The following is a 26335-nucleotide window of genomic DNA, read 5'->3' as shown; positions in this document are numbered from 1 at the left end:
AAAAAGCCTTTGCAAGTGTCCAGTTTATTTTAAATAACTTACAAGGATGGGAAAAAAGAAAAGCACAACAAACAGCTGAGGAACACTCCCAGAGGCACGCTTTTGGCATGGCACAGAGGCTGAATTTAACAACAAATCAATGCAATATAAACAGGAAAAAAACTAAAAACAAACAACACCCTACCCCCCAAACACAGACACCTAAATATCCAAATAAAATACACAGAAAAATGCATAACAGACCTCATGAAAAATCCATCTGGCGATCCAAACTACTTTTTTTTTTTTTAAATATGCATATGATTGAAATGCAAAAATGTAAACATGAAAAACAGACTTTAAAAACTGCGAGAAGGTCTGTGGGCCTCTTGCATCCTCACAGATAATATATTAAAGAGAATTTCCACTCCCTGTAATAAGATTACTGATATTTACTGCACTACTCCAGTATTTATAATGCCTAATACGCTGCAGACCACTCCTTCCCATGAACACAGGCTTTGGCAGCCCACTCCATTTCACATTTTTCCTAAGCCTTTTATATCAAAGTGATGTGAAATTTCTCTTTCTTTGCCATCTGAGTCTCCCCAGCAGCACTGGGGGCTGAGGGAGAAGCCCTGTGGGGTGGCCACTCTTCTCCAAAGTGGCCACTTGTTCAAGGGCTAAAAACCAAGGAAGCCAAAGGAAAGGGGACAAAAAAAGGACCCAGAAGGAAAGTTACTGTTCCCTCCTTGAGATGTGGTGCTGCATCTTGGGCAGCAAATGTAAATATCACCAGGAATTAGGAATGAAAGCACCAGACTCAGCAGCTTCCACTCTCACACCCGTTGCACTAAAAGGACAATCCCATGGTGCTGGAACACAGAGCCCACACACACTCACTCATCCCAGCTGCCAGGCAGAGCACACACAGCACAAAGCAACCAGTCACTCCTGATCCATCCACCACCACCACTTATTCCTTACAACAGCTCTGAGAATGTATTGCTGCTCCAAGCTTGACTTCGGGGACAAAAAGCCCCAAACAAACAACAAACCACCTGATGCATCTTAAAAACTCAGCCTGGCTCTAACAGAATCTCCCCTCCAGGGACTCGTAAAGGGTCACTAACCACTCATTTTAAATTCACACCAAGTGAAAACACAGCTCAATCCCACCAGAGGGAATTAAGACAAACAGCAAACTACCTGAACATGGCCTGGCAGAGCACGCTCCAGATCTTCCCTCGGCCATGCACAACTTCACGTTCCTGTGTAATTGTCTTGGCACCTGCTTGTTTCCAAACCAGCAGCCTCCCAGTTTCATCTCTGCTGAGTACATTTAATTGAAAGCAAAACAAGAGCAGCCACAGAAATCCTCACCTCACAGAGATCTAGTTATGAACAATTCCAGAACCCTTTCCATTGAGCAAATACATATTCAGGCCAGGTAATGGCTGAAGCCATCCAGAATAACCTGCCTGGTACCAGGGGAGATTTATGATGAGGGGAAGGAAGGCACAGGCTAGTTTGCCAATAATCCAAATTAGCATTGTGAGTCCACTTAATTAGCATAGTCAGAAGAGCCCAGAGCCTTTGTGAAGTTTTCCACAGCTCCTGCCAGTGGCTGCAGGGTTTGGATGGCTGTGGTCAGCTGGCAGTGAGGTGGAAGGAGAATGGAGACACCTCCACAGCTTCTTGCCCTCACTTCCCTGGGATTAACAAACAATTTATTAACCAGTTACCTTCAGCAGTTCCAGCCTATGATCAGGGGAAGGAAGGCAAGACAGATAGAGGCATTTATCTTTTATATAAGTGGGAAATCATATGCCCCTCTCAGGATTCATTCTGCTATATTAGCTCTTCCAGGCCCCTCCTAAAAAAGATCCTCATTCTCCTACTCAGCAGTGTAGTCCTCCTCTGTACTCGCCCCAGCTGAGTTTCTTTTTTGCCTCTCCACATTGCAGGCCAGAGCTGTACATAGCATTCGAGATGAGATCTCACAGCAGAGGCTTATATAATGCTGTGGCACTTGTATAGCTACACTAGAAATACCTTGCCTCACATAGCTTGATGTTTTTATCATATACTAGCTGATTAAAGCATGATTAAAACCCTCCAACTCTTCAGTCACTAATGAGCATCCACTTTAGAGCAGAGGGTTGTTTTTTATTAGTCCTCAAATAAATGGCTTTTCACACAAACTGTTTTAAGTTGATTTTCTGTTCCAGTTCTCAAGGTCATTCAGCTGATCCTGTAAGATACCTTAATGCTCTTGAGCATTGATACCCTGCATCTCTAGTGCTCTGGCTGATGGCACAGTAAACCCAGCAAAATGGAAGTGCAGCAATTCCCCTTGGGAGAAGGAGCTGCCCCAGCAGAGGCAGGTGTGCCACACTCAGAGCAGCAAACACCTGCCAAAACCAACACCCATAAAAACTTCCTGGTGCATATGGATGGGCCCAGGAATTGGAAATGAGCCTCAGGGAACATTGAGCACTACCACTTGTTCCCAGTTTCCTAAAAGTGGGTAGGAGGGATAGGAAGGGAGCAGTACTAAAAGACTGGTTAGCAGAGTGGAAAGATGGATTATCACCACTAACCTACCATTTGTCAATCCAGAACTGTGCTGAAGACTGTAATTTTCTAGTCAATGCTTTATAAGCAAGGTCAGAGGAAACAAATACTTCAATAAAAAAAATGCAAGACATCAGCAGAAGAACCCAGTCATGATCCTCAGAATCCAAAAAAGAGGTTGTGTTTGCAATTAATGGGCCCAGAATAATGTGCTTCATGTCCATCAATGGAAATGACATTTACAGTACTTAAACACCAAGACTTGAGATGACAAACAGGAAATCACAGGGAATAAAGGGCACCGACTGAATACACTAAGAAACTGTGCTCTGTGGAGCAAAATAAATAAATAAATCTCACTTCTGCCACCAGAGCCCCACTGCAGCATTGCCTGGATGCTTGGAGCTGTGCAGCAAATGCCAAGCTGTGAGCTGCAGCCAGGGAACACATAATTAATGTGATTAGGAGCACACAGAGCTAGCATGCTCTGCTGACTGAAAAGCCCAGTAGCATAATTACTGTTTTCTGTACTAGCTCTATGTCTGAACAAATCTCAAAGCCTGGTTAGTTTTAGACTGCTGTGTAAACGTCAATAAAAATCCCAGAAGTGCCAGCTCATCAGCATTCCCAGGCACAGAAATGGTGAAAATATCACTGCATTTCCATGCTGTTAACATCAGGCAAGGAAGTCTCCATTCTTCAGTCTAACCTTAGAGTTTGTAATAAGGTAACATCTCCCCCAAGTGAATGCTTATTATGAAAGCTAATTAATTGCTTTCCAGTAATGAGAAGTCTTTGGTGTTCAAAGAAAGCAAAATTCACTACACAGGAATTAAACAGTGTTTATTGAAACAAAGCACCCCCCACTTAAAGACCTCTTTCTGATTAACATCATTACAAACAAAACCAAAGAAACTCAACATACAAACATACAAAACATGTATAGGCAGGAATTGTGAAGCCAAAAAAAAATCAGTCAGAAATCCATAGTATTAATTGAAGAGAAAACTAAAGCAATGCTTTGTAGTTGCCTGGATTTCCCTGGGGGATGGAGAGTCAATGCTTATCTGCCTTCCTCAGAAGAGACAATTTTGATTAATATCAGACCCATCTGACTCAGTCTATTAAACCCTGAAGGAAGGATATTCTTCAGATATAAGAGATATGTCTTTGATTAATAATTCTACCATATTGCCATTCCAAGCATTAACAACTGCATGGCACCTGTGGAAAGTGAAAGCCTTTGAATTCTATGGAAGGGAACTAACTTGTACTAATAGACCTGTTCTCTTCTGTCCAGATCTGAAAGCTCCATGACACTGCTCCTCCTGCCCTCTGCTGAACAAGTCAAAGTGTCAAGGTTGTCACTACTCCCTTGCAAAGAAGACAAAATGGTTATATAATTCAGCTTTACATATAGGAAGAGAGCAAAGTTACTTCAGACATTCTGAGTGGTTTGTCTAAAGACCTTGGCAATCTGTCTAGAGATTCCTCTTCAGCTCTGACAGAGTTTAACAGAACACAACAGGCTGCAAAGTGGTGGCCATCAGAGTGCACTCCTACCTCCCAGGGCACATCTCCAGAGAAATGCAAAAATCACTCAGCCCACTAGGCTGGATGTAACTAATGCCCAACTGTCACACAGAGGTGGGGGAAATGTCAATGTAACGTTAATCTATTGAGTTTTTCCTGGAAATTCTAGGCTCAAGCAGCCAGCACTGGCCTCCTCATCCCAGCTGAGCATTTCTCCTGATGTTGGCAATCAACCTCTTGCTGTATTCTCTGTAGTTCACGGGTTTGACGTCCATTGCTGTGGCCTTAATACGAGATTCATCCTGCAAAAGAGAAATTTTAGTATGTAAAAGAACATGAAGCACTCCAGGCATTTGGTTCCAACATCCTTCTGCCCCAGTAACTTACTGCTCATGCTATCTGGGTTAGCTGGGAGTGCCAACACAGCTCCCAGAGCTGGTATGTTGTTTTCATGTGAAACCAGCCACTCTTGATGAGCCAGAGAGGGAGCAGCAAGGATCCCTCCTTCAGTGCTCAAGACTGACAGTATTTGTGTGAACTTTGGAATCTTCTGCTCTCTGTGAGCAAAGGAAACCTCTCCCCACAAACATAAGAGGAGGAAGTCACCTCCTATGGAGACAAGCTGAACTACAAAAGCCACAAGTTACATTATTTGCCTTTTGGGCAACACTTACGTTGTAAGTCTCCAGTTTCACCCGGATCCTGAACTCGTAGGTGTTGAAGTTTGCATTTTGGAACACTTCTTCAAAAGCCTGCTCGTTCTGAGGGAAGGACAAAGACAGGGATCAGCTGCAGACACTTCAGGCTCTCAGTAGTGCCATGAACTTTGAGAACAGCTCAGCTTTTGGGGAGGTTGGCAAAACACTGGAACTACCTGGCCCACACAGGCAGAGCTGAGTCTTCCATCATCACATTTTAGATGCCAAACCCATAACTCAAAGGTTTTTAAAATAAAAAAACTGATAACTTTTTAGCTGCTTAAACAAAGGAACGTACAATTGCACTGAATCTGCAACCAGGTATAAGGAACAAAAACACTACAAATCTTCAGGAGCTGCCAAACTGGCTAATTCTGGTGTTGTGCTGTGATCCCAAACACTGACAGAGTTAACTATTTCCTTATTAATTGCCTTATTAGGCATTCTGGTTTTCTGCTTATCCATCAAAGCTGCATGTATCCTTCCCATCCTGACACAGGCCTATTTAAGAGAATGTTCTATAAAAAAATCAGATCCATGTTTTGAACGTGCTTTAATAACCATGAGAAGACTGTGTCATATTTATAACATAAGCTGCTTCTAATTACCATATGAACACTAAACATCATCATCATCATTTATAATAGACAATTTGTCAAAACACTAGAAAAGGAGCAGGCAAGTCGTGGAGACTGTGAAAAAAAAAAGTTTATTTTTGTAAAAATATGAGTCGTAAAAACCTTTGCTGACATTCAAAAAAGATCCTGCATCTCCCTGATGATACTGACAAGTAATTATTAATGCATTTATCTACCAGATGCACTTGACTTGATCAGTCACTCCAGCAGCAGACAGAGCATCTGATCTGGAATTGAATCCACCCCAGTTCCACTCACATTCCAAGTGTTACATCTGCTGTTTTTCACTGTGTGCAGCACTATTTTACACTACACAGTGATTCTCCTAAGGTTTAGAAAAGCACAACAAATGGAGGTGAACAGGAGCAGCTAGGTTCACAGATTACAGAATTTAAGCATATCCCTCCTGAATATTAAAACCCCTTCCTTTGGCCATCTTATGGATTAGAGGATAAGAAAACTCGCCTAATAAAGCATTTAGCTCCTCTCTGCAGCTCTGTCACAAACTGTGCTAACCATTAGTGAGAGGAAAATGCCCTCAGCATAGCAGTCACTGCTACCCCACATTACCTCCTTTGGTATCTAACAAGCACAGGCAAGAGGCAGATGAAAAACCTTGCACATGTATCTCTGCTTAGCGTGGTCACGGGCTGTACATGAACTCCATCCATACTGTGAGCACTGAAAAGACTCCCACCAACTTCACAAGACACTGCATCAGCTCTATCAGAGAAAAACCACTAAGAAAAGCTTACTGCAAATGCATCGAGTACCATTTTTAAAGGCTCATAAAAGTGTCAAATCAAAACCAATTTCTCCTGGAACACAAAGCATTCCTGCTCAAGGGCTCACTCCATATTATGTTCCATTTTCTATCCTCAGCCATTTCCATTAGGCAGCTCTTCAAAAGACATTACATGTTTGTACTGGTACATAGGATCTGCTGTCTCTCCTTCCCCACCCAGATCTCTTCAGCATTAAAAGCGACGAAGAAATTTTGTTTAAACTCTAGCAGAGATTAAGCATGGCTGAAGTAAGAAAATATTGACAGGTTAAGAATGTCTGAAAATGGAAATGCAAAAGTGCAAGCACATCTAATTAGAATCCCCCCAGCTAGACATCTTCCTACAGAACAGAGGTGGCCAGCCTTTGTAATGCCACAAAAACTCAGCATCCCAGAATCACAACCTTTGTACCCCTCACCTCTGACAGCCAGAGTGCAGAGAATCTCCAAAAATCATTCCATATTACAGGAAAAATAGCCCTGCTTTGCAGAAACAGAGGTCTACAACAGTGTCTCAAGGCAACAGCCTCAACAATGCCTCCTGCTTCATTTCCCTCCCACAGCCAAGCAATGGGTTAACCAACAACTGGGATATCTGTGGAGCCCTGGAATCAACCAGCCTTAGCCCGGGAGCACAGCAAGGCTCATATGCAATTCAAGAACTTATCATGCATTCCACATCATCATTTAAAAACAAAACAAAGCCACACAGTTTTTATACAGTAGACAAGTTAAAAAAAAAAAAAATCAGGAAAAGATTATTTTGGTTGGAAGAAAGACAAAGGCAGCAAAAAAGCACAGAGTGACAAAAGGGAAGATAATACTGCCTGTTAGTGTCTAATGACTTAAAACCTTAAAAATTGTTCTAACTGCACAGAAAGATCAATTCAGCACCTCTGCCAATGACCTGGTTTACAAATTGTGGCTTTGGTGAGACCCACAAAATTCTGATGATATTTGGTGGAGGAAAAAAGAGCCTTCAAAAGTGGGCTCACACACATCAGTTCAAAAAGCTTCCTGCCTACTTAAAAAAGATACATACAAAGTGTTCTAGAACTTTTAGATTTTGTAAACAAATTTTTGGAACACATTAGGGGTAATGTTGTCAGCACTCGTTGCTAAACTAGGTTTTTTGGGGTTTTTTTGCAGATTCTTCCAATCTAGGTACAATGATAAAACAGGCTGTGTTTTCAACTGAGCCAAACTGTTAAAGCTGTCAGTCCCAAAAAATCTGTGGCACAACCCTGGAGTGAGCAGCTGCCTCTCCAAGTCCAGGTGATGAGGACAGGCTGATCTGCAGCTTTCAGCAGCCAAAAGAGCTCAGGGGTAGACAGACTGACTGTGGGAGCAAACTATGGGGGAAAGCAGGCAAATCTCTGTTCTTCAGGCAGATGGCCTGTGGAAAATAATCCTGAGGAGAGTAAACAAGTCCCTGCCAAGAACTTCAGGCTAGGGAGAAGCAATGATTTGTGAACTTGTAAAAGATACTCAAGGCCAACATCTGGAGGACAACCTTGGGCTGAGCTGAGCTGGCCTATCACCCAGAGAAAGGGCAAATCACATCCTTGACAAATGAAACAGAACATCCCTTTCTTTCATATGGCATTATTTCATGTATTTTCAATGGTGTTAATTCCCACAGCAAGTACATGAACATGCCCCAATGCCTGTGCCACATTTGCTGTCCATTCACACACAAATATCAGACCATGCTCTCTGGTGGATCAGCACTGGTGCTCCACACAAACCTTACATCTTTGCCAGAGCTGCCTTCAAAACATTACAAGAGCATTTCCTTACCAGGAGGATCAAAAAACCCAAAAAAACCCCAAGAAATCTGAGGGCAGCCCAATAGAGGATGAATGAAACATAGCTCAACTTCAAGGCGAACAGTAAAAATACAACAAGCTAATTGACTGACCTTTTCCTTCAGTTCTCCCAGGAAAGCTGCATTTTGGCCAAGAATGAATTCTGCTGTGTCTTGAAAACAAGTCACCCACTGATACTCCAGACAGTCTGCAATGGTCACCTAGAATACAACAACAAAACCCAAAAGGTTATTTCATCCAGTTGCCTTTTCCTCCAGAAAGAAGACAACACAAAAGAAAAAAATATCTCAAAGCTATAGAGAGCTTTAAATTTCCAGTAACTCTCAGAGCCTGACCTGTGTGTCCTTTCAATCACTGTGGGTGGAAAGCAGTGACTTCCTACCTTTTTTTAAGCTCCACAGAATGTCCATAACTTAACACAAGTTAACATTGGCAGTAGATTGAACCACAGGGAAAGGCCAACAAGATCATAGCAGGACAACACTGATGGATGCTCAGCTGTGTCCTGCTGCCACTGATGAGCCATGAGCAGGAACAGGTATCCCAGAACAATAACCACCAAGGGGAACAGCAGCAACTCTGCAAACTGAATTCACTTTGCACATACCTGAGTAATTGAGCATAAATTCATGGAACATTATGTTATGTTACAAGGAAACTATCAAAACACTCAAAGATAGTTAAAAGTTAAAAGATCAATTAAAAGATTGGTTTAGATTGGTTTAGTTAAAAGATCAATTTCCAGCCTCACATGCATTTCCTGGCTGCTTTGACAATTAGGAATGGGCAAATGGGAGACTCTGCTCTGAGGGCCTTGAGTGTACCCTCAGCATCCTCTTCATATTCTACAAGAATGACTCTGCTATGTAAAGCAGTTCATGTATTCCTAGAAGTTATCTGATAAAAATTATTCAGAAGCAGTTTGTGTTTTAAGGAGGCTGCAGGGACAGTTCCCTTCTCTCTGCATGCCCACCTGGCAGAGCATTTCTAAGAAGCAGATACAATCTAATTTATAATGTAAAACAGGAGAAAGTTCAATGCCTATGGTGTAAGTGGGCATCACAATAATAATCCCCAGACAACTTTCTAAAGCAGACTCCATTAAAGCACGAGGCAGAACAATACCTACCAAAAAAAAGCTGCACTAAATATAGGTAGCAGCTGTAAAAGTGCAATTACTGCTCTCCAGAAATGCCATTTTACTTCAGTTTATCTTCACTACTGAAGAGGCGGGGGCCATCTGTATTCTGCACTGCATAGTACACTTGGAAACCAGAACCAACCGAGCTAGCAGCAACTTTTTGGCAAAGAGAAAAGCTTTTAATTGGAGCACTAGGAAAACAAACTGCTAATCAGCTCAATGAAACATCCCTCACTCAGGTACAGCACACAAAGCAGCTAAACACCCTGTAAGTCACAGGCAGAACTGACAGACAAACAGCACCGTGTTCCCTCAAAAGATTTCCTGCTTGGATTGTGCTGGGAACGTGGCAGGAAACGCCCTGAAATCTGATCCGGGTACTCACCAGGAGCATCAGGCGGTACTTGAAGTTGGGGAATTCGCGGTCACACTTCTCGCAGCGGTAAAGTCCGTTCTGCTGGTCTATCACTTTCTTGTTGCAATCCTGAGAGGGACATGCCTGGTACATGCAGTTCTCTTTGCGCAGATGTACAATTGTGCCCACACAGCTAAAATAATCTGCCTGAGAGAGTGAGTGTGCAACATTAGCCTCAAAATACTCAATGTTTTCCCCTTTCTGAATTAACTACAAAAGCAAGGCAACCATACTTGGATATTTAGGATTAGAAAGCTTAACAGCTATGGATTACTGGGAAACTGTAAATCAACCCCTCAGTTGCAATAATTTTTTAGGCTTCCATTATGTTAATAAAGCCCCTACAGCAAGATTATTTTGTGTTTCCATTGCAGGAAACTCCAATTGCTAGGTCTTCTTTAGATAAAGCATATTTGATTCTCCATTGTGTCTGTTCAAATCTGCACTTTTTCACAGGATTAAGATTCTGCACTTTCCTACGCTTCTTTCAGGAACCAATACAAAAAACAGAAAGCCTATTGTGTAGTGTTACAGATAAGCATTTGATTAAACTATAGCCTACAGAACAAAATACCCACTCACCACACTAAAATAATCATCATAATGGTTTAAGACCACGGTCAAGTCTTTCAGCAGAAAAATAGAGGTTGCTTAAGAAGCATGGGCTAAAATTGTCAGAGAAAATAGCTGAATTTCAGGTAAAGAGAAAGTGTTCAGAGCCAGGCTGGATGGGACCCTGAGTAACCTTATCTAAGGGGTGGCATCCCTGCCCATGATAAGGGGTTTGGAAAGAGGTGATCTTTAAGGTCCCTTCCAACCCAAACCATCCTATGATTCTAAAGGTTTTTTCCATGGATAGAAGCTCTTGTATATTCCAAACAGCTTAGCACTTAAGTCTGAGACAAAAAAAAAAAAAAAAAAAAACAACCAAAAACCAAACAAACCCCACAAAACAAAACAACCAAACAATAAAAAACCCCAAAAAACCCCACAACAAAAAAAAAACCCAAAAAACCAGCATAAGCCTAGAGAGGTTTCTGGAATCAAAAGCCAAGGACCTGGGGTTTATTACCAGCTTTTCTATTGACCAAATGTGCACCCTTGAAAACCACTTCCTCCTAATGCACCTGTTTCTCCTAGAACACTCTGTGCTGTCTCTTTGAACATCTTTGGGGTAAAAACATCCTCCCTTCATTTACACAAGGCCTAGAATTCTCTTGCAAACAAAGTATCATGTTGCAACATCAGCAACAAGCTTGGATTTATTTGAAAAACAATAATATTAATTAATAGCATAAATTCCAAGACAGTAAACACCTACTGCTCAATACTTTGACTGCTTCAATAAGAAGAATACCTGCACAAAGCCTTGCTTTTTATTTTCTCCCCAATACACAAAGCTTGCACTGAGTGGCCATGCCTTACCTTATCTCCTTGTCCCAAGTTCTCAGATTTGGCTTCAAACAAAGTTTTCCAGTTGGTATTTGCTCCAGCTGCTGGCCCACCCCTCACATCAGAGATGGAGGTACATTCCAGAAGCTGACCCTCAGAGTCAAACCTGCAACCACAGAGATGCACTTCTATTTTTGGAGAGCAGACCACACAGACTTATCAAAAGCTTACGTTTATTTTCATGTGCTCGATACATGAGGGATTTTTTATCAATGATTGCAAAGGAAACAATTACAGTAATATGTGTATATTGCAAACAAAAATAGCATTTCAGAATAAGTTAATAGTCTGACTTAATTAGCACAGTATTTTATAAAGCCACAAAAGGAGGACAGCTTTGTTCTATATAACTGCAATTTGTTTGCCAGCTAGTGGTCAAACCAAGCACTGCACACTTCTTAAAGGCAGGCAGATAACAAGATTTAAGGGCATCAAGATATTTCCATAATTAAAATTAAATTACATGGTACCATTATCTTCGCAGCAGCTTCGAAAGAAAAAGCAAATAGCATTGAAAAGATTATGCTTCCTCTGTTAAAATCAGAAAGCACAGCTCTTCAGCAAAAGGTTGCACTGCATTCCCGTTGTGATGGGCTTTGTGATTTCACAAGCACACCAACGAGGCTCCAAGATTGAGCTTAATTAAAGCGTGACAGTAATAGCTCAGACCCACAATCAATTTTATCTCCAACAAGCCTCTGAAGTATGGGAGAGCTCAATGACAAATGGAGGATGCCATTTATTTCATCCACATTTGGGTGATGTAACTGGAATCTGAAGACTCAGGATTCACAAGTCTGATGCTGTTGGCACTTAACCCTCTTCACACACACACACACACCACATCTCACCACATTCATACATACAACAGACAATCTAACAGCTACTTACAGGAGAAGCAACAATGAAATCGCTTTGTTTTGCTGACAATAAAAGAGTTATTTTGCTATCTGAAAAATATCTGGCAAGAACTAGACACTGAGAGATGTCAAACAGTCCCTCCACACTAACTGAGTGTGTATCAGATTCCACACAATGGAAAAGCCTGTGGAAAAAAAATACCATTCTCTCAGATCAAGCCTCAGAAAGTAGAGCTGGTCAAGCCTGATTTCATGCTGCCTTCCAAGGCTTTGGGTCAGCATGCACTAGCCAGATTTCAATTTTTCAAGGTCTGTCATGGAATTAAAAGTTTTTTGAATTGAACAACTTAAGGACAGCCTTCCAGGCTCTAGGGCTTGCAAGCCAGAGAAGCTTCTGCAGCTCTGGAAGCCATAGCCTCTGCCACCTTCCCTCAGTGCTACACACACTGCTCAAGCACAGAGAAACAAAATAAAACAAATACTCTGCAGGAGGTCGAAACAAAGCAACATAAACACACTCCTACCATCCTCGGAGTTTGAAAGCCTCTGGGCTATCAGGGTTGATGACAACTGTGCTGGAGGACAGGACAGACAGGCTTCTGCCACCAAAGTCAGAGACACGGGCTCCTTTGATGGCAATCACAGGTTGTCTGGAACCATCAAACTGTTCAGCCTGCATGTGTGAAAAACCAGAGAGCAGCAGCAGCACGTTACAGGAAAGGCACTGAACTTGTGGTCATAATTCACAGATCATGACAAGAGACCAAACCTGAATCCAACTGCCCCACTGTATCTAGAAGGTAAGGGTTTCAGTGGTGCCATTAGGAGTTTAAGCAAAGGTAGGTGACAATTTTCTGTGCAATCCTAACACCCCGTTTCCTGGGGAACCAGAGAATCCTTAAATCACACCATGGGTTTGTTAGAAATGACTGGTCCCCTCTGTCAGCAGCTTTACAGCAGGATTTTAGAAAGGGAGATGTGCTATGGGAATGCAAACAAAATTAATTGTTCATATCAGACTCCTCAGGAGATGAAACAACTCACTCAGCTTCACTGAGCCAATCATGTCCATCTTACTACCACTTACACAAAAGTGCAGCTATGCTGACCAAACATTTTTACTCAACTTTCCATCTTCTGTTTTTTATGTCATAAAGCTGCTCTAATGCTGTTCAACTGCCATCACCTGAGTAGTTTGACACTAACAAAGAACCTCGTGGCATGAGAGAGGGTTTGAAAGGTATAGATTTTATGGACCCCACACCACTCAGCAAGCAAGGGGAGGACCATGTACTTAAAGATAACAAATGAGCTGGAGTTGCATTAGTACTTACTGTACCCATGAGATGCAAAAAGCACAGAAAATACATCCCAGCAGTCACGGCTGTAAAGGACATACAGACTCTAACCCTAACTGTGCCAGCTGCAAGCCATACATCACTCCCCCTCAATGCTTATTGATATTTCTATTCTACAAGAAAGGCAACAGATTTAATTTTGCAAAATGCAGACCCTGATCTCTGCTGGAAGAGTTATGCCAGGAATTGTATACCAGCAGTCTCTCCTATTATAACCTAGTTCAATCTTAAGGCTTTGCAATACTGAACTTCAGTTTACTTCATCTGTATCAGCAGATGGTTAATGGTGTTTAGGTACCTACAGTATCAGTGCACTTGATCATTTAGCCATAAAGCATCGCTGTCAATCTGGCAGGATCACTCCCATTTTATAGACTGCCACATAAATCCCTAAGTATCTATAACAACAGTGGAAAACAAAGTAGCCTGTTAAAAAGATAAGGAAACAGTTTACTGCAACTGTTCAAACTTTCACTTCCAAGGCTCTGATGCTTTAAACAACCAGTCTGAGACAGAGCCTCTCAGCCTGCTCATTAGGGGTAACATGTATCCCACCCTACAAATAAAATTAATCTTATTTGAGACAGCCATAGCCACCAGGCTTTTCCATCATCAAACTGCAGCTCACACCCTTTCCTAAACCAGGAGCCTGTTACCTGCAGTATTTTGGCTTGAGACATAATGTCTGCAGTTGTTCAGAACACATTAGTCAGATCATGTCAGCAGTTTGTCAGGGAAAGGTTAAGAACATCACACCTGAATGCAACCAGACAGTCTTTCACCTTCTCTTGGCCCCTGATCCTTGAACACCCAGGACTGTGGCAGTGCTGTGCCCATCTCAGGTGACAACAGCACTTCCTGGCCTTACACCAAGGAAGCTTTGTAAGAGCAGGTAAGAGAGCACGTACCTCATTTCCCCACAGTGTAGCTGTCACCAGTTTCCCTGATGTATCCATCAGATGCACGTTCCTCTTTGAAACCTCCCTATTGTTAGCTTTCACTGTAATTTTAGTGACATCTTCGTAGCTCTTGCAAATTCCAATTACATCTGAGAAACAGTTACAATTTAGAGTTACTCAAGGGTCACAATTGGAGAACACAAGATCACAAGAGAAGAATTCAAACCTACTGTCAGATTTTTACCTTGTATCCCAGCTCCCTATTGAAATGAAATCTGATATGGAAATTAAGTGTATTATGGTAGGAATGTTCCACTACAGAACTCTTCAGTGCTTTAATTTTGTTGACGCAGTCATTAAGATATTCATGAATGCAAGCCTCACCACATTAGAGAGATCAAGGCATTGTACTATCTTTTCCCATCACATTCTGTCAAAGGACTTCAGTCCTGATCATGTAACACACTTGCTGTTAAAGCACAAGCAAGAGCCTTCAAAGTGACTGCAACACAATGAAACAACTGGCTCGTGCCTCCACAGAACTCTGCAATTATAAGTTGCAACTTTAACAAGTCTGCATGCTCAGGTGGTAAGAGCTAAAGCAATCCCCTGTGCAGTCCCTAAAAATACACCACTTTTAATATTACCCATCTACCTTTAAAATTCCCAGCTGAATGTCTCTGAATCACAGGCATCTTGTGCCTCTGAAACCTGAGAACCCTCGCCCCCACCCGAGCCTCTGATTTTTCCGGAGTACTCTGCCCAACGAATTACAGAAAAACAAACCTCCAATACTTCATAAAGCAAGCCAAAACAGTCATGCAACTTGGACTTGGATGCAATGAATTATGCCAAAATCACTACAGAGATAATTAGATAGTGAAAGAAAGCAAGACCACAGAAGGTATGAAATGCACACATGCTGAGCAAGGGCATTTTTTCTTTCAGCCTTTTTCTGTGGAAAACAGCGATCACAGTACAATAAACAACTATCACCTACTGTCTTCAGCTGGAAGCACAAGCTTGAAGAATAATTGTTATATATTGTTAGAAAACAGGCAGAATCATCTTAACAGGAAAATTGCCTGAGGAATTTTTAATGGCAACCATCACTGGATGACTTAAATTAAGAGATCACAACACTCAAAGCATCCTATGCTCACTACCTGCCCAGAATTCAGGACACAAAAATCAAACTTCAAAGCTTTGAAATTTGCCATTTTCTACTTTGACTGACCAACAATCGAGTCTTTGGGCGTGTTCTCCAAGTCAGAGATGGATACAAAATCAAACTGAACAGATGGAAGATGCTGGGCATCATCACAGGGCACAACTGAAGTCTCATTAGTGAATGTAATCTCATAGTCATTCTTAACAGCTGTATATTGCTTGTTAGCAGTCTTCAAATTGCCTTTGGTAAAATAATATACCTACAGGAGAAAGCAATGAAACAGGGGGTATTATCAGTAGTCAGGGAAAATAGATTGTGTTCACCTTTAAAAATCCTTGCTAGGCTCAAGTTCCTCTTTTCCAGCTCCTGTCAGTCTAAGAAAGCACAAAGCTACCATACCTTGTTCAATTCAATGAGTGGAAAGAACTTGTCTGCTTGATCGTTGAATGCAGTAGCTCTAATCTCACCCTGCAGGAAAATAGGGGAGCTGGTCAGAAGTGAAATTTGGCATGGAGAAAGATTAAAAAAAATAATCTTTGCAATGTTAAGTGGTAGCAGTCCTGCAGAGACAGTGGGGTCTGCCAGGGTAGCTCCAGGCATGTGAGAAACAAACAACATTCTCTTCACATCTGTACTTAGAGCTGAAATGACATATTCTACACCTGACAATCAAACCTCATATTCAAGTCTCATTAGTACATCTACAGCTTCAGAATAAAAGGCATAAGAACTGCATCCATCATAGAGACACCTCTGAAAATGCCAGCAAAACTGGCAGTGATGAAATAAAATTCAAATACACCCCGCAGCTCCACAAGTTAGCACACAGTATATTGTGATGGCTCCCACTCAGATATGTCTATAAGCAAGAATTAATAACAATTATACCCTCACTAGATATAAACACTGGTTAAAAAAAAAAAAAAAAGAATATAGACACTATGCAGAGAAAACAAATGCCTGGTGACAACATGTTACATTATTAACCTCACATTTTACACTCAATATAATCTAGCAGAATCTTGTTTGTTTTCATGACAGAAGGCTGTAATTTGATAAGAGGTTTGACAAACTGCAAGTTCAGTTAGATTAACCAGATACCATTCCCCAAACAAACCACAAAGGAAATTTCTCAGTGTTACAATAATTTGTACTCCAATTTCCTCATGAAAATTGAAAGCTTGTAACTTGGAGGTAATGCTCCTCTCACTCTCTGTTTTGTTAGGTGTAGCTCAGCCAGGAGGAGATGCCACTCTCAATCTACAGGAAACCACCACAACCCTCAGTATTAGGTTGTCAGTTTGCATAAACAACTCTATTTTGAAGCTGCAAAAATCCAGTCACACACTATAGACTTTGATGAAAAATAATCAGCAATGCTGCACATTTAAGACTTCATTCTGGATAAAAACTGGCACGTTGATGTGCAACTTAATGAATGCAGGGATACAAGTTTCAGTTGTAATAAAAAAAATCATTTCCGAAAAATGCACTTTATTTCCTCTATTCTGTCTTTATGAAAGGTTCATCAGCATCTGGCATACATTATCTTTGTCTCAACATATGACACTTACACTTTCATCAACCAGCTCTACGGAAAAGAGCTTTCCTTCCCCACGAGAGTTGCTCCACGTGCGGATCTGACCTTTTTGGGTAACACGAGCACAAATGGTCCACCTGAAATCATTCAAGAAATCACTGCTCTGCATCTCTGCATCTTTTTAAAGAAGAGATTGACTTGGCAAACCTTTGGAACTGGAATGTGACTATTTAAAAGCCAGAATCTTCCCACTGCACCTCGGCAACTCTTTGCTTTCTGTCTTAATGGCCTAGACCATTAAAGACAGAAAGTTGTAGAGAAGGCAACAAAGCAGCCATAAAACATCCAGTATGATAATAATAGTGAACAATCCTTCAGCACAGAAGCAGGCCTCAAATCTTTTACTCTTCTAGGGTACATTTCTCACACAGCAGTTTGCCTGCTCTGAAAAGCCACGCCAGAACTCAAGAGCTCAATTATAGGATTCGCATTTAACTTGGGTAATCAAATCAGTTTGCATAACTTAAAAATGTCATTCACTAAATAATTACATCCTCATGCTTTTCAACAGCTCAGTAGCTGAAGTGAATAGCTTACTGAGCTGTTTTGTCATTAAGTTACCAAAAAGAAGGTTGCTTTAGGAAAAAAAAAAAACCCAGACAAGTCAATCGATTTTCAACTAAAATATTAAAAACCTATCAAGCTCAGCAGGGCAGCTGCACCAAGACAATGGCAAGGCAAATCTCAGATTGTTAAGAGCGTTGATGCAATTTAAAAAGATAAAAAAAAGAAAGAATAGAACACACTTTGTCACAGAAAAAAATATCAGAAAACAAAACCCTAAACAAAAACCCAAAACAACAACAACAAAACAAACCCCCATAAAAACAAAACAAAGCCCACCACTGTTTCTATGGAAGGTTTTCTGCTTGTTTCTCTGGGTGGTTTTGTGGTTGCTGTTGGGTTGGTTTGTTTGAACTTAACCAATAAAATCCAAAGAACTCAATGAATTATTTGACAGAGACTCACATATAGAAAATCAAAACAAAGCCATTGTTCTTTCATGCCTGTGAGATGAATAAGGCCTGGCAAACCACAAGGACTCACTTGGACTGGTATGGATTCAAGCTGGCAATTGGCACCACTTTGATCTGAGACCCCCCAGGTGTCTTCATGGCACTGGGAGCACTCGCTTTTCCAAACTGGTTGGAGGGAGCGTAGTACTTGGGAGCAGCAGGACCTTCCAAAAACCACAACAGAGCAGAGAGGATTTCAGCCTCACACACAAAAATCAGGTTAAAACCAATTCAGGGTGCAGAACTTTCTCACCATGGCAAGGGGAGCCACACAGGCAAAGTTCCAGGGAACACCCTGTGCCACATGGGCACCACAGAGGGGCTTGGAGCTTGTTGCATTGTTTCTGCTCTTGGTCACAAGTGTTTTCTAGGCTGCAAAATGCTGCAGAAGAGACACTCTCAGACCTTTTAGAGTGCTTGCACTTAAGTGGAGATGTGTCCAGAGTCAACCACTTGAACAGAGTTTAAGTGGCAAACAACTGTTTAAAATAACAGAATCACAGGGTGGTTTGGGTGGGAAGGGACTCATTCCAACCCCCTGCCAAGGACAGGGACACCTTCCAGAAACAACCCTACCCAGAACCCCATCCAACCCAGCCCTGAACATTTCCAGGGATGGGAAGTGTTAGATCAAGACACCACTTGGGGGAACAACTAAGGAAAAAAAATCCTACAAACAGTTTTTTAACATGAAGTGATACTGCTAATTCTAAACTCAAACTTGTCAATGTATATGTAAAAAAACTCTTGTGATCAGCTTTAAGCAAGGAAGGAGAAGCTTGTTTTCTGCTGCAAGTTTCTAAGCAAATGTCAAAATTTTACTATTTAAAAATCCTTCCTAAACACAGGGGTAAAGAATACAGACAAGTTAAAGCAGCACCAAGAATTAGGATTGACAACTTTTTAGCTAAAAAAAAAAAATATCTACAGGCTGACATTTAAATTGTCTGCATCTTCCAGTATCTCACTGAAATCTTGATCAAAAACCACATTTCTAGATGTACTATCAAATAATTTCAGTGTATTGACTAAAATGTTTGTCCTCTATCTCAGCATTGGTGACACACACAGTTGGTGGCCAGCTCCAAACTGCAGCCTAATTTGGGTGTCTAGAGAACTGTTTCAAAAATGCAGTGTAAACTGAATAAAGTTGGGTTTCTTGGGCTTTTTTCCTCTTGGGGAAGAAAAGGGACAACTTCCCCCCCCCTTTTATAACCAGTTCTCTTGAGAGAATTCATCTTGTCAAGCTATGGGTTACTCCTCAAAGGAGAGTTTCTTGTGCAACACCACTAAAAAAAGGATTTTATTTAAACTGAAGCTGTAGTTTCTCACTAATCACATATCAGAATTCCTGCCCAGGATGACTCTTACCTGCTCCAGACAAATTGCCATTTTGCTGCTGTGGTTTGCTGGCTGCTGGGTTTCCTGCTGGAGCTGCAGAACGTTGCCCTTGTCCTGGTAATTAAAATGGAAAGAGACCATAGAGTAGGGAGCACATTATTTAAAAGTACCCTTTTAGGAAATAAGACTTGCATGCAAAAAATAATAAAAAAAAAAAATTAAACCCACAGAGAACATGATAAACTCCAGGTATTTAAGACACAGGAGCAGCCAGCTATCTGTTGAACATTACCATGAAGGAATTCCAGTCAGATCTCTTTCCTCAAGCAACTGCTTTCTACTTGGAAAGAACTCAGGGCTGATGGTGATTTAAAAGGACAGCCCTGAAGTAATCTTGACAACTTTTCAGTGTTTATCAGCTGCTATTGCTCTGACAGGTAGTTTTTGCTCCTACCTAACAGCTATGATAAAAAAAACTGTAGAGAATTCTGTCTCATCACTCAGAAAGGGCCAAAAATCCACTGGGTAAAGTCAAATCTGAAGTTAACCCAAGACAAAGAAAACACCTGCTGAAATATGAAGATGTTTAATGTGGGGGTGATGGAATCATCACTTCAGAATTCACCAGGGCCCTCTTGGCACACAGCAGTAAATTGCTTAGGGAGCAAAGTGATGCCATAGTAAGAACAGTGTCCATTTTTTCAGATTTCAGGACTTTTACTTGCTCTAAATTAATGATGAATTACAAGGCAAAGAGCAGACAGGCATAGCTAAAGTAAAAGTCCATTAAAAGACTAATCTACCATTCAAAAATTTGAATTCCTTTACAATATAATTTGCCTCTAGATGAGAAAATATCCAACATTTTTGTCCTTTTGGACACAACTAATCCTTGAGGTCTCACTTTGCAGGGAGACCTAGGCCTGAGCAGGCAAAAACCCCTGTGATTTGGATGTGAGGAGGAAGATGGTCAGAGAAAGTGGAAAAGAAGGTCAGACCAAGCCTGGAGAGCACCACGAGGAACAAAAGCAGAGAATCCCAGGACAGAGGGATGGCACCAAACTACAGGAAAGGAGCAGAAGCAACACAAGGAGAGCCCAGTGTGGTGTTGCCTGATGTGGTAGAGTCTCCAGAGGTAACCCTCTGGTTATTTTTAATCCAAAATCCAGGTCCTTGCACCAACCCCAATCTCTAAGTTGCCGCAGCAGAGTCACATCGGTGAACTGGTGACAGTCTCCCTGGCAACAGCGTGACGTCAAACAGCAAAATGTGTATTTACTGCAGGTTCCACTAGATGGAGGAGCCAGGTCTCCCCCTTGCTCCGTGGCCTCAGGTGCTCAGAGGGTCAGCACGCCATACCCAAATTCATTTTGTGCAAGGGAAGGCGGAAAAAAACCCAACAAGACGCATTAAGAGAAAAATATGTCTGGTCAGGGGAGGAATATTCAGGAAGAACAGAATGTGGGTATGAAGCAGCAAGAGGTTTCCTTATTACTTTTGTTCCAAATCTGTTTCTTTATGTAGGAATTTGTGATTTAAAAAAAAAAAAACTCCACTGAAAACCAAACCAAAGACCACCACATCCATTGGAACACGTGTGCGTTATGAAACACAAATTCACATTTTAATGGCTGCCTACCCACAGCCGAGTGTTTCTCAACAGAGTAAGAATAAATTCACACATCTGTGCATGTGTTCAAATACAGAAGTAGCAGAAATATCTCTCCAATTTTCTCGCTTGCAGAGCCTAGGGACTCCTAAACTGTGATTTTTGGTGGCTGGTGGCCTACAGATCACTTAAAGTGCTCAGAAAACCGAGGAGGCTGCCTGGTTTTTGCTGTTAGTTTTTATTAGCAGGAGGTGAAAAAAGCAGCTGAAATACCTGCTCACATTTCTGCTGTGTGTGGTAGATTAGGCAAACCCAAGACCTTTGCCTGCAGCTGCCCCACAGCCCACTCAAAGGCAATAATTGTGTAACAGGAACCTTCGGCTTCCAATAATTTGTCACCAAGAGGTTTTGCCACCACAGTGCCGTGACACGAGACCTGCCCCAGAACTGAGCAGCAGGAAAGGGAGAGAAGGGGAAAAAAATGCACCTTGAAACAACACACCCCTAAATCACAGCAGTGGGAAGGGCAAGAGGAAGGAGTTCAAGTGCATGTGCAAGTACATAAACATCTCAACATGGAAAGATTAATGACAGAAGTTCAACATAAGTAGCAAGTCATTGTCAAAGTGAAAAGGAAGTCCAGCATCAGGGTAATTTGAATGAGATTAACGACAGTAATAACACAACCATCCAGTCTTCAACAAGAACTGAACTGCTCAGTCTTAGTTTTCAATACTATTATGAGAGGCTGCCTGAAAAGTTTTTATGATTTGTAATAAGAAGATTGTGTCTCCAGCTTCCTTGTTAGGCAGATTAACCACCTACTGCTCCCATGTAAAGTGGCCAAAAGCCAGCTTCTCACCCCCCTGGGTCCCACTGTGCTATTACAGTCTGAGAAAGAATATTCCTTAATCCTAGGTCTGGCAGTCTGAGATCTGTATTTCAGAGAAAACCAAAAGTAGGGCTAAAAGATACATTTTTAAAATACCAGAACTTTTTTTTTTAACAGAAACCATGAAGTACATTAAAGATGCTCATTTTGCATTAGCTGAGTGTCCCTCAAAAATACAATTTCTTAATATATATAGGAACTTAGAGAATATGCAATTTCAAATACACACCTCTGCCATTTCATCAAGGCCTTCATGACAAATCTTGCAGCTTGCAGAGCAGCAAGGCTGGGTTAAGCTTACCTAATCTAAACTATTACCATCTTCTGTATCAGAAACTTTATTTAGTATCAAATAAAAGGGTATGAAGTCGTCAGAATAAGATCAGTGTTAAAATGAAATACACATCACATCTTTTTTGGCATCTTTTACCTAGTGCAAGCCCACACATATTATGACCACAGACCTGTAACATCTCCAAAAGAGTTTAGATTTGAAACCTTCACTGCGGAGTATTTTTGTAAGTCCAAATGAAGAACACAACTTTGATCAAAGTAATGGTAATTTTACCAGAATTTATAGTTAAAGGTATATTTTCAGCTCAATTCTGTCATATACCACGTTCTCAGTGGTTTCTAAGCAACAATATAACTGAAAAACACTATAGTTCACAAGCTCTTGTATCACATAAGCAGGGAAATGGGAGAAAGGCACAAAACAGTCTGCTCAGTAGCTATTCTGAAAGTCTTGGTCTCTACAGCAACTGTGGGATTAAACCATAAAATCTGAGATGTCAACACATTTTTTAAACAGCAATTAGCTAAGTAACTATCAAAGGAACAAAGGATTCTTTAGGCTCATTTAACATACGCCCCTCTTAATTCCCTTGGAAAAAGTTAATGAAGAAAGATGTCTTTGCCTTTGCAACAGAATAGATTTTTAACCAGAAGAGCAATGTACCTACCACCACTGTTTGTCCAAACTATTCTACAGAAAACTCTTGCCACTAATGTGTGGTCCCTTAGTAATAAAAATATATTAGTCCACTTCTCTCAGGATTAAGAAAAAGATCTTCAGGAAGAGCTGTTTGTTATTAAACTCCAGCCATTATCTGTGTATACATCACTGACAGAGCTGTTCAAATATTTCCTTTACGTGCTTATTATTCTCCCTCCTTTTAAAAAGATCAGAATTGGAAGAGCAGAACAGACTTTTGAACATTCTCAGAGGGAAAAACGTTTTAATTTAAAAAACCATTTGCATGAGCACTGCAAGCTCAGCAGACAAAAATGAAGAACACAGTTATTTATGTAACATAACAGATCCAAAGAGATTCGTGGCAGGTCAGATTAAGGTCCTCCCAGTGCCTCAATCCTTTTTCAGCTGGGCCTGGCAGGAATGGGTGCTTAGGGAATTCTGTGCTCTCCTTGTTTTCATACGAGTCTCTGCCTATGTACTTGGAACAATCTAAGTTTTAGTGCTTCCTGCAGCTAACATTCATGCAGAGGATGTATTGTTATGTTTAACAGCCTTTAATGGATTTCTCTTTCACATCTAATTGCTTTTTGAACCTGTGCCAATTTTTGGCACCTACCTCCACAAGTTTCATCATTTAACTATGCAGTTTAGGGGTGTGGTGCAGCCTTTGTTTTACAACCACTGCCTGACAACACGAGAGCTAAAGAGCATCAAAGGAACATAGAAAAGAGAGAGAGAGATTCATCATTCTTTATTCATCCCCTCTATGCCATCTTAGACTTTTACAGATCATTATTCCATCTTCCTCCTCCTGTTTCTTTCCAGACAGGAGAAATTAGAATCTATTTGATTACTCATTATGAGGAGACATAAAATCGCTTCCGTTTACTTACTGGAACTGGAGGTAGAGACCACTCACTACAATAAAAACCTGTCAAGGTTATAAGGGATGGATGCTGCAAACACCATGGAGAGACTCAAGCTTCAGCCACGGTGCAGAGTTTATTAAAATAGGAACAAACCCCAGTTTGTGTGACATAAACAATAAGGATTTTCAAGATCTGGACATCCTCATTCCAGGCATAAAAAAAAACCTGAACGTGTCTGCCTGCTTTTTTCAAGTGAAAGAGAGAAGCTGAAAGGCTCTGAGGTGACAGAAAAGTATTTACTTACAGCTACTCACCCTCATTGTATGGCTGGGGATTGCCAATAGGCCCACCAACCTGATCAGCACTTTGCAGGACTGTTACATCCATCAGGATCACCACTCTCCTACAACACAGAACAGACAGCAAACAAAGACTGGCACCCCCTCTGCAACTCCCATCTCTGGATATCCTTTGCAGCAGGTGAGAAAACCAAGCATTAAGAGGCTGATTCTTTGGATGAAGGATCTGGGAGACAAAAGCTTTCCACTGTCAACTAAGCCCTCTCTAGAGGGACAAGTAAGCTTGAAACAATATCAAGGACACTTCATATCACTGCATCAAGGACAGGCCTGAACAGGCACCAAAAATAGCTTGGGAAACCATTGTGTTTTAAAAGTAGCTAAACCATACCAGATTTTTATTCCCTGCTTCCAATGTTGTTGTCTTCTCCCCAGAATAAAAAGAATACCAACTTCAGTTCATATCCTGCTAGACATATACACAGTTTTTCTGTTATAGTTTCACCTGGGTCTCTTCTAATTTTCCTATCCTATCTCCTCAAATTTTAACAAAAGACCAGATTCCACAACACCTAACTTTTATTGTTTCTTTTCAACAGCAGAAAATTTTAAGGAAGCTTTGTACAAGTATTTGGAGTATTCCAGCTAGAGCTGGACTATTGCAACCAGCAATTTTATATTACTAAATCACTGTACCAAATACATCTGATCCCACCAGAGTCATTTTCTGCAAATAATTTCTTCTGTTACTGGTGCTGTGGACTTTCCCCCTCACACCCTAAAGCCTGAGTATTGTCAGATAATCCCAACCAAAAGCACTTGGCCTCTGCTTAGTCACAAAGCACAGAGCCCCCACTGGTGCAGCTGCCTTTCTGTAGGGCTGAACTTAAAGATTATCACAAATACCTTCCATCTTTCAGGCTGTTGACAATGAATCTGTTAACCTGGCAAACACACCGGGCTGACAAGCGTTCCTCTTCCACCAGGGAGTTCAGCTGTGTTGCCAACATGAATGCTGCAGGAGCAGAAGGAAAATATTGAAACAATTCACAATGCCAGCTTTAAAAGATGCTGCCATGGCTGGCCACAGCCTTTCCAGCCAGTCAAGTATTGCACTGGATCTACAGCTTGACAAAGAAAATAATGCAACTGCTAAGAAGCCACCAAAACTGACCATAAACTATGCTGTATTTATTACCCACACTTCAGAGTGCAGTTTTTTGATTCTATATCAAAAAACTAAGAGGAAGATTAAGCTAAACTACTTCACAAGGTTACATGTATAGGTTTCTGTATTTTCATTATATCCTGCAGCAAGCTGATTGCTTGTATTTCACAAAGCTCCAAAAGTCAAAGATTTCACCTAAAGGACAAAATGCAGTTGCACACTTCAGAGCTGTGGCCCAGTGAAAAATCACATTCTCCTTTAATATTTATTTCAGCACTTGGCATCCAGTCACCAGACCAGGAATGTAACCACCCTTAGCATCTCCTCACTTAGAAAAACCTCACTGCAGCTTGTCATACTCACAGGAGAGGGTGTTCACCCCATCACTCATCAGCACTCGGTAACGTGGGGGCCCAGTTCCTGTGGCAATAGCCCGTGTATTCTGCAGGGAAAAAAACCAACAGCCCAGGCTGTCAGTTCACACTTGTTCAGAAACTTCTCAAAAACAGAAACTGACATTAACAACAAGTGACTTATCTACTCGGGTTTTTTGAACACTAATAACAACGGCATAGCCCAAGTAATGTAAAACAAAATTAGGAGAACTAAAAGTAGAGCAGTCTTGCTCAGCGTCTCTGCAGAGGGAAGTCTGACTGCACTCAGTACCCCACAGGCAGCCACCGAGGGAAGGGACGGTACTCACGATGACTTGCAGCACAGGCTTGGAGACTTCCTCCCCTTGCATTATGGCCTGCAGAAACGAAAGAGACGCTCAGGAAAGTGCCACCGGAACGTCCCGCCACCCACAGCGACAGAACCACAGAACCAATGAGCTCGGACGTGAAGGGCTCGATGAAGGGCTGTAGCCATGGAGGAACTGCCGTGGAAGAACCAGGGACGCGGGTGTGGCCGCCACCGCTGGACCAGGACACCCCCCCGGGACCAGGCCCCGCTCCGGGCCTGCTTCTCCCCTCGGGACCGGGCCGGACCCGGTGCCCCGGCCCGGCTTCCACCTCCCACCCTGACAACGACCAGGTCCATCCCAGCCCAGCCCGAGCCGCTCACCGCGATGGCCCCCTCGCTCAGCCGCACGCTCATGGTGCCGGTGCCGCTGCCGCCAAATCCTCCCGCCGCTGCCGCCAAATCCTCCCGCCGCCGCTGCCGCCACCTCCTCCTTCCGTCGCCGCCTCACGCCACGCCGTGTGTGCCCCGCCAGCACGGCGCTTCTATT

At 41.8% G+C, this 26335-nt stretch overlaps 1 protein-coding gene across 1 annotated transcript; it reads right to left on the bottom strand.

Moving 5' to 3' along the window:
• Positions 1 to 3378: 3378 nt before the first annotated feature.
• RPA1 (replication protein A1) lies at positions 3379 to 26318 on the bottom strand. Its single transcript, XM_059866319.1, has 17 exons — positions 26170 to 26318; positions 25808 to 25855; positions 25468 to 25546; positions 24843 to 24951; positions 23952 to 24040; positions 19322 to 19405; positions 17982 to 18114; positions 16909 to 17011; positions 15734 to 15802; positions 15401 to 15593; positions 14173 to 14312; positions 12431 to 12579; positions 11020 to 11152; positions 9565 to 9741; positions 8131 to 8238; positions 4764 to 4850; positions 3379 to 4391 (listed from the first exon to the last, which is right to left on the bottom strand). Exons 1-17 carry the CDS (start codon positions 26200 to 26202, stop codon positions 4284 to 4286), a joined length of 1842 nt encoding a protein of 613 aa, XP_059722302.1. The 5' UTR covers positions 26203 to 26318; the 3' UTR covers positions 3379 to 4283.
• Positions 26319 to 26335: the final 17 nt, after the last annotated feature.

The sequence above is a fragment of the Haemorhous mexicanus genome, chromosome 22, assembly GCF_027477595.1.
Source record: "Haemorhous mexicanus isolate bHaeMex1 chromosome 22, bHaeMex1.pri, whole genome shotgun sequence".
NCBI classification, from domain to species: Eukaryota; Metazoa; Chordata; class Aves; order Passeriformes; family Fringillidae; genus Haemorhous; species Haemorhous mexicanus.
Note: the sequence above shows the minus strand (reverse complement) of the source record. Positions and strands in the feature narration are given on the sequence as shown.